This window comes from Nicotiana sylvestris, chromosome 5 (genome assembly GCF_000393655.2).
Source record: "Nicotiana sylvestris chromosome 5, ASM39365v2, whole genome shotgun sequence".
Classification (NCBI taxonomy): Eukaryota; Viridiplantae; Streptophyta; class Magnoliopsida; order Solanales; family Solanaceae; genus Nicotiana; species Nicotiana sylvestris.
In genome coordinates this window covers 181,494,446-181,503,973 of record NC_091061.1, presented here as the reverse complement: position 1 = coordinate 181,503,973, position 9,528 = coordinate 181,494,446, and the positions used below count along the sequence as shown (strand labels likewise).

The following is a 9,528-nucleotide window of genomic DNA, read 5'->3' as shown; positions in this document are numbered from 1 at the left end:
CAAGGCAAGACTGCATACAATAGACCTTTATAGTTTGGCCCTTCCCCATACCCAGCACATAACGGGAGCTTAGTGCACTGGATTGCCCTTTTATCTTCTTGAGCCGAGGGTCTTTCAGAAACAACCTCCCTACCCCTCGGGTAGGTGTAAGGTATGCGTACACACTACCCTCCCCAAACTCTACTAGTAAAATTTTACTGGATCGTCGTTGTTGTGACTATAAGTTGAGAGCTCTTTAAAACTACTCAAACCTAAGATAACACTATTCAAATGATCCATCTAAAAAGATTCAATAGACAGAAATGAATGAGAAGAAATGGCGCTGATAAAAGCAGGTGAAGATTCAATGAAATTTGTGTTCTTGAAAACTAAGAACTAATAGTCCAATAAATACTTTCTCAGTAGAGAAACACCATTTTTTGGTATTAAAGATACAACACAAACTCAACAACTCAGAAAAATAACTAGTGCCGAGTTCAACAGCATTCCTTGGATCCAAGGGCTGCCATTTATTTGATTTCCTTGGGTGCAAGGGCTGCGATTTCTTTGACAACTTGCGCTTTGTCAGCCTCAAACTGCTCGTCCTCTGCAGACAAGAAAAAATGATTAACGACAATGGTGAAACATGCATTCACAAGACACAGTGTGTTCCTTTTGGTTGTGTTTTATACCTTTGTCAGTCTTAAAATCGGCAAAGAGACGAAGTAGTTTGCTTCTGTTAGCAATAAGGATGCTAACAATATCAGGAGGCTTATTGTGATTTGCGGCAAATAGCTGAAAAGCATTAAAAAGTCAGAGACAAAGCATTTGACAATGGAGTTAACAAGCGGATATATATGAGTGTTAATACCAGTAGAGTACCTTGAAGACATGAAACGCTTCTATTTGGATACTTTTGCTTGACTCCTGCAAAAGAAGAATTCAGCAATCAACATCGGGTGATACCGATACCATTTAAGAACATTTGTTAAAGACTCGCTGATGTTAAGATTCTCATGTCAGCTGAAGTGACGAGAAAAGAGCATACTTTTCCATATTCGTAAAACCTACATACTTTATCCTGCAGCATATCTTTGTTCATATGCACAGAAAATGTCTATATCATGGTTTGCAAGGACAGCTAGCAAGTGACACTCCAGACCACAGGTTGTTCATTTAAACAATTATCCGTCTACTACTGGATAGTCACAGATAAAATTTAGGAGTGGCAGTTTACAACAACGACGACAAGAACAAACCCGGTATAATTCCACATGTGGGGTCAGGGGAGGTTAGTGTTTACTCATACCTTACCCCTACCTTGTGGAGATAGAAAGGCTGTCTCCGATAGACCCTCGGCTAGGACTGGCAGTTTGAACCCGTAATTTTCTGACCCTAACCAGGTATCTCAAGAAGTTAAGATACAGTTTTCCATAGTCTATGATGGGCGGCTTTAAAGTTGGGATAATGAAGTTTATTTTCCACTTCTTTTTCAATGATCTAATACATCTCAAAAAAGTCGAAGGCGTAACAGTTTTTGGCAGGTAGATTGTAATCCAAACTCAACCCATAGACACCCAAAAGTCAAGACTCATAATCTGTTAATATACATGTGGAGGTTTGGCTTTGACCATCTCTTGTAGTAACCCGTGTCAACATGTCTAAATTTAACCCAATACTGCATTTTCCACCCATTTATGCATGTCTAACCCTAAACTAGTAACCACAGAAAGGGTATATTGAGAAGCATAGGAAAGTCCAGAGAATAGAAAACAAATGGAAGTAACTGCACCTACAGAACTCTGGCATTGAAAGAGACACGAGGAAAGAAAAAACAAATAAAAGTGACAGCGAGTAAGAGGGAAGGTGATCGATACCCTGAGTAGATTCATAAGAATCCTCAAGTTGTCTCTTGAGCTAACATAACGTGTCATTACAGCAGAATTTGAGCGGTCCAACAGCATATCTGCCAAGAGCTGCAACAGTAAAGCAGACATTATAAGGATTTAGAAAGAAGAAAAGCGTGGGCTTCTTTAAAGCTAAACGTCACAAGTATTCTGAACATGAATTTGAAAGACTACTGCCAAAATACGTAACGTGCTTAAATATCTACTTATCTTGAAGAAGTAAAAAGGACATTATAAGAGTTATAAAGACAAAATTTACAAAGGAGCAGTGTGCTTGAATATGATGTGGCACAAAGAAGCAATTATTCATTTTATTTCTCAGTAGTAACCAAGATAAGTAAAAATGCTATTTGAACTGCCGGAAACTGTCTTCGAAATCACAGGTTCTGCTCCCAATCATGAAAACAATCTACAGAACGATTCCACTGGAATGTGAAAACTCCTAACTTCCTCCTTATTCTTCCTTTTTTGCATTTTTTATTTTTTTGGAACCAAAAGTTTTATTCCTCTAATAGCATAGTGAAAGTGCTAAATATGTACAGTAACAAAAAGTCATAACCGTACTTCACAAAATTCGCACTTGAAAGGATATAGGAAACCATATTATTTTATATTTTCCTTATTACACCAAAAAGCCAAAAAAGGACGAGCATTTATTTTTAAACCTATGTAGTGGTTCAGCTTTTCCTTCAAAGAATCTCCGCTTCCTTTCATTAAATATAAACCAAAATATACATGACGGAATGATATTCCATATGCTTCTACTGTCTTTTTCACCCTCCCGCCTGACCAACATGAGAGACCGTTCTTTACAACATTGGCATAACCCAGTTTCATCCACAAAGATATAGAAATAAACTTCACAATGTTTCCACCACACCATGCAGCGGCAAATAAGTAATATTCATCATGCCTCCCAACACAATTAACAAAAATATAAAAACCCCTTCTTTGCAAAATGTATATGTCAAGCGAGCTTCATGAGCAACCAGCCATCGTTAAAGGGGCTTTGCTCATCCATATAATCTTCCAGAGCCCTTAAGCCCTTAGTTTACTGCAATCGACGATGATACCACCTTATAGACAGACTTAACAGTAAAAATTCCAGCCCTTCAGTGTTTCATATCTGGTGTGCCTTGTATCTATTAATACCTTCCTAGTATTTCCTTCTTAATATGAAAAAGGGGATTCCCTCTCAGTACTCAACTAAAATGCACATTAGATATGTATTTTCTACAGAGTTCGTAACAAAACTGTAAACGAACATCCCCGAGAGCAGAAAAGGTAAGAAACGAAAAGAAAGGAAAAGCTCTTCCACAAAATGAAGATAACATTCAAGTCGCCAAAACATCTTCTTGTGTAAGATCTGGAGGATTTAAGGAAAGAAATGCATTTTTTACCTCAATGATTCATAATGTAACATACCAAACTTACACTGAGATTCTTTGCAAAATGTGAGAGATTCCAAAGAAACAAAACTCATGCCCAGAACTATATACTATTCGACAGAATAAATCCCTTACCTTGACAGCTTGTCTTCTAGTGATGTAGTTACTAGACTCAAGCAGCTTTGAGTTATACTCTGTGAAAAACTGAAACCAAAACCAGAAGGTGTATAAGTTAAAAGAAAAAATAATTTCCCAGAACGACTAACAAGTCATTCATAAGCAACCCAAAAAGCACACAAGAAACAGCTATTACAAATGAAAAATAAATATTCCCTGCAACTTCTGAACATATCTGTGTATCACTTCACTAACTCCCACTAATGCAAACAAAACAACAGTGGTTCCTTTTTTTTTTGGATGGGGGGTTTGGGGGGGGGGGGGGGGGAGCAGATCTGAAAATCTCTTTAACCCTCAAAGATGCAAGATAATTTTCAGTTTCCTTTAGATAATTACAATTGATCATTTCTGTTTTCACCCCTTCCCTCAACTTCAAAAGCGTGGATGCAATAGACAAATGGAGCAACAAGAATAAGGTCTACAATTTAGGATTATAATACTATTGCCAACGGGATAAATCATGTAATCATAACAAAGACCTTAACAGTGTAAGTGGAACTAGTACTGAAGAAGTAGCTTGCAAGCATTATGTATATCTGTGAAAATAAAGCCACAAGCAGCATAATTCTTCGAAAGAAAAAAATATATGGTTCAAACAATATGCCTGCACAGGTTCAATAGAAACACTTCTCCAAATAAATAAGTTTCATTACCCAGTCATAATTCTTCGAAAGAAATTCAGCTACTGTTGATTTGTGCCTTGTCAAGAGTTCCTGACCAAGAAATACAAGCCAATCAGGACAATGCCGCAATAGTCATGATAACTTAGTCCCTATGGAACAGAAAAAGCTATAACTTTCCAAAGCCGTTTTTTCCCAATGCAGTTTCTTAAATATTTTCTAATTTTAAGTAGCAAAATGGCTTCACTTTCTGCTTTTTCTCCCAACTTAATAAGGTGTGATAGGGCAAAGGAGAAGCAGACAGACGGTGTATTTGCTTTATAGTCAATGTAAATTGATTAAGTAATGCTCAATGGTCACCATTATAATGACAATGATAGTTATGCATGAAAACAGGATTATCTATACGATGTTCATTCCAGATTCTTGATCAAGAGCACTCAACCTTAAAAGTGGCAGCAGCATCAGCAGCAATGTCAAAATTTGGCAGCTGAATATAATCGAAAAACTTCTTCATATGCTCAGACTCCAAGACATATCTAAAAACAAAAGAATAAATGTAAATTCTCAGCAAAAAAGAGGCATACAATAACACAGAGCTACTTTGATGTTTCTATTCAAGCCTTAATCAGGGACTAGAAAGAGATTACTGAAAGATACTAATTACTTCAACGGCAGGTCACATAAATAAGTCTCCTAACGCCAACAAAACTTAAAAGGAGCAAAGAAATAATTCTAGACAATCTTCTAAAAGACGGAAAAAAAACATTAAATAGGTTCTTGTGGCTTACTTTGCAACACTCTGGTGGCGAATGCACTCCCGCAGCATTGCACCATAATGTAAAGCCATATCTGTATTCTCATAACTAATGACAAGGCAAAAGGATCAATCAGAAGTCAGCGAAAACACAGCAACGAGATTAGAAACAGGAATCCTCATAAACATCTTTTGCCCCAACAAAATAACTTCCTAGAAATTCTCCGACATCAGGTGCTTGCAAAAAGGCAGCGGAAAAGTACTACTCTATCCCATTTTATGTGATAAAATTTGACTAGCCACGCAGATGACTTTATAAACATCCAGAAAATACATTTGAACTAATAAATAAAACACACACAAAATAAGGAACGAAAATAAAGGAATACAAAAACCTTTTTATAAATCAATATAAGGAAAACAAGAACTTCTAGGCTAAAAGTCCATGGATAAAAAATGATTTCTTTTATCCAAATAATCTGACCTAGCTTTTGCATGGATACAGATTAGAAACCAGCGTCAGAAAAGTAGAGGCAAAAACAACTTAAAGAATATGGAAAACTAATAGACAAGAAGCATTTGACAATGTAGGACAAAGCCACCACATTTTGAACATGTAGTCGACTGTAGCTTACCCTAATATTAATATGTCCATCAAATCAATGTTTGCTTCCAAGTAATCACAAGCAATTAGCCGGGACTGAACCTGCTGCCTCTGCAGATTTGCTACTACTTGAGTAGCATCTTTGCGGGTCTGTGAATTAGAAACATCATTTTGTTATAGAAAAATAAGGAGCAGACAAAAACAAGATTTCAAAAGAGTAACAGGCTTAACAGAAGTGAAAACCCAATTCCAATTGATCAAATAACATGTAATAGAACCACCTTAAATATTAGAGAAATTAGAGAACAACCAGATAACACACTCTCGCAATGCAAAAAGAAAACCATACATAAGACCCAGCTGACATGACAAGAGTGAGACTATCCGACCATAAGCAACTCTGTGAACTCTTAGAAGACGTCAAATTACCTCTAAATTCAAATTGGGAAGACAAGTAATTATCAGCCGGAGTGTGTTCTCTCTGAAGAATTCTTGAGTCAACTGAGCACAGGCCTCAGCGAGAGGCTCGGATTCGCCATTCCCGTAAAGAATAATCTTTAATTCCCGGATTGACTTGCTTAACTCCATCATCTGCGGATATGCAGTTAAGAAGAAAAAGTGTATAACAAACACTATAATAAACATAATCAAGCAAAAGCATAACTCATACAAAAGTGTACTGCCATATATCTATCTCAAATCATAAAAATAGGGGCATTGTCACTGATGATTCAACACACAACTCCAGATCACATATTTGAGAAATCGCCTGAGTTCAATTACCAATTCTACTGCATATCACATAAAACTCTTATCCACCACTTCCATTGTTCACTTAGCAATTGGTGTTATCAACAAATGCACAGAATTAAAAAATAAATTCTGATAACAAGAAAATGAACCAGATCCAAATTGGGTTTACTAAAGCTATCCCATTTGTGAAAATTTTCCCAAAGCAAGCTAATTCAAACAATTGAACCAAACCAATCAACTATGAATTCCCTGTATCCGTTCCACTCTATTCAGATCTCTAATTCATAAGCTAAGCTAATTCAGAAGTCTCACCCCAGTAATCAATCAATCAATCATCAACTATTCCACAATTCCAAACTAGTTAGGACAGAAAACATAAATCCTTATATATTTTCACTCTGTTCGAGTCCGATTTTTCTTCCGATACAAGATAAGAAAGGTAACATTTTTCAGTAAGAATCAATTAACTGCATCTCAAACCAAACTAGTTGAGCTCTGCTATATGAATCCTCTGTATCCATTCCACTCCATAGTCCATTCACATCACTAATCCACAACTAAGCCATTCAAAAGTATCAGCCTAAAAATCAATCAATCATGTCAAGTATGCATCAATTCCAAACTAGTTATCTGGCCCTTTTTCTTTTTCTTTTTTTTCAAAAATAAGAATAAACATCAACCTTTTCAGGTCACTAATTCACAAACCAAGCCAATTTAAAAATCTCAACCCAACAATCAGGCAATCATCAACTAGACCTCAATTCCAAACTAGTCTGAATCGAAGATGCAAATAACTATATATTATGCTCTATTGGGGTCCATTTTTCTCCCAATACAATACACGATAATGCAACAAACAATCAATCAATCATCAACTACGCCTCAATTCCAAACTAGTCAGGATCGGCGACATAAATCCCTATGGATTTCACTCTATTGGAGTTCCATTTTTCTCCCACTACAAGACATTGAGACAAGAAAAGCTACCATTTTTTTTGTTGGCAAAAATAAGAATAAAGGTCAAACCTTTTCATCAACTACACCTCAATTCCAAACTAGTGAGAATTAAAGATACTTATTTCACTCTATTGGAGTCCCATTTTTTTCTTAATACAAGACATTGAGACAAGAGAAACTAACTCTTTTTAGCAAAAATAAGAATAAAGATCAAACCTTTTCATCAACTACGCCTCAATTCCAACCTAGTTAGGATCAACAATATAAATTCCTATATATCTCACTCTATTGGAGCCCCATTTTTCTCCCAATACAAGGCATTGCGACAAGAAAACTATTTTTTTTTTTTTGGCAAAGATAAGAATAAAGATCAAACCTTTTCATCAACTACGCCTTAATTCCAAACTAGTTAGGATCAACAGTATAAATCCCTATATATCTCACTCTATTGGAGTCCCATTTTTCTCCCAATACAAGACATTGAGACAAGAAAAACTAACCCTTTTTTTTTGCAAAAATAAGAATAAAGATCAGACCTTTTCATCAACTACGTCTGAATTTCAAACTAGTTAGGATCAACAATACAAATCCCTATATATTCCACTCTAATGGAGTCCATTTTTCTCCAAATACAAGACATTAAGACAAGAAAAGCTAACATTTAATAGCAAAAATAAGAACAAAGATGAAACCTTTTCATCTTTTTTGGTCTCGCGAGTATCAGGAGCACGCTCAAGAAACATAAGAAGATCACGAGTCTGACGAACAAGGTCAACTGGAGTCTTAGGTTTAGACTTAAATAACCCCTTCATCTTCGCATCACCAGCAGCACTAAAGCTATTCTCCCTAAACGACGTCGCAGAAACAGCAGCAGTTGTTGGAATAGGGGACGAGAGCCTCTGAACCACAACTGATTGTGGTTCTGATGAGGCTCTGCCCCCTTTCCCTCCTGATGATAAACAGCTTCCTATTTTGCCTTTATTTTTTACCCAACTACACTGTGTATCAATTACAGTTGAATTCTGTTACAGTTCTTCAATGGCTTTAATATGGGGTTCTCTTTTTACGTTTTTTTTGTTGGGGGGCCAAGATTTTGTGTGATTTTTTTAATGGGTTTTTGTGAGTTGGATTTGGGGAAGACAAAGTAATAATTTGATCTTTGATTTGATCTATGATGGGGTTCAGGTGAGTATTTCAAACTGTGTCGACAAGTATTTGTTGTTTTCTCCTATGGCTAAATTCCTATTTCTACACTTCCTCTTTATAATTTTCTCTTTCTACGAAAATATTACCTATATAAGTTCTAATTTGACCTATTAATTTTTTCTTAAATATTTGATATTCGAAATTAATGATCCGATTAATGTGAATTCATGGATAGGGACTAGCAAAAACATTCCCTATTTAGAATTTATTTATTCTCAAAACTTAAATCAGAAACTTGAGTTAAAGTTTGATGAATTTCATCCAATATATTACATCGGCGGACTCATTTTTATATATTTTTTTATATTTAAAATACAAGTATATTTCTATAATATTGTATATTCAATAAAAATATTTTGATAAGAGAATAAAGTTGGAAAAGTATACAAGTTGAATAAAAAAAAGGAGTTATTTATATCCTATTTAGTTTGGGAATTCACTAGTTTATTGAATAATTCTATCATCAATGAAAAAACAATGTATTATTATATTTTTTTTAGTGATTAAGGCAAATAATCAAAGAATATCAATTACTATTACTTTCAACCAGTCAAGAACTCTCATGTCTAGCAGATGAAAGTAGCTGAAATAAGGATGTTGAAATGGATATAGAGTAGATAGAATTAGGAATGAAGCTATTCAGGACAAGGTGAGAGTGGCCCCTACGGGAGGAAAAGATGCGAGAGGCGAGACTGAGATGGTTCGGGCATGTTAAGAGGAGAAGCACAGATGCCCCAGTCAGGAGGTGTGAGTGGTTGGCCTTGGGAGGGGGGGGGAGGGAGGGGGTAAGAGGAAGGGTAGAGGTAGGCCAAAGAAGTTTTGGGGAGAGGTGATCAGGCGGAATATGACGCAACTTGAGCTGACCGAGGACATGACCCTATATAGGAGGGTGTGGAGATTGAGGATTAGGGTAGAATGTTAGTAGGTAGTCGTGCATTTTCCTTTGTCTTCAGTAGTTCGTTAGTGTTAGTGTTAATATGGTACCCTTTTATCTTAAGTTTGCTATTTTCGCATATCTTGTTCTGTTATTACTTATCACCAGTACTTCCTTAGTTGATATCAATGCTCCTTTCATATTCTCTATTGCTATCATACCTCAGATTTTAGTTTCTCTAAATAGATTGTCTTGCTATAGGTACTTTTTTCATATTCTTTATTGTTATCTTCAATTTATTTTCCT

The 9,528-nt window shown here is 35.9% G+C and overlaps 1 protein-coding gene across 1 annotated transcript; it reads right to left on the bottom strand.

The window, feature by feature from the left end:
• Positions 1–303: 303 nt before the first annotated feature.
• Positions 304–8,374, bottom strand: LOC104225425 (putative MO25-like protein At5g47540). The gene is made up of 11 exons (XM_009777207.2): positions 7,835–8,374; positions 5,862–6,023; positions 5,464–5,582; positions 4,863–4,937; positions 4,517–4,610; positions 4,105–4,164; positions 3,410–3,478; positions 1,857–1,955; positions 862–906; positions 672–774; positions 304–586 (listed from the first exon to the last, which is right to left on the bottom strand). Exons 1-11 carry the CDS (start codon positions 7,952–7,954, stop codon positions 510–512), a joined length of 1,023 nt encoding a protein of 340 aa, XP_009775509.1. The 5' UTR covers positions 7,955–8,374; the 3' UTR covers positions 304–509.
• Between the last annotated feature and the right edge of the window lie 1,154 nt (positions 8,375–9,528).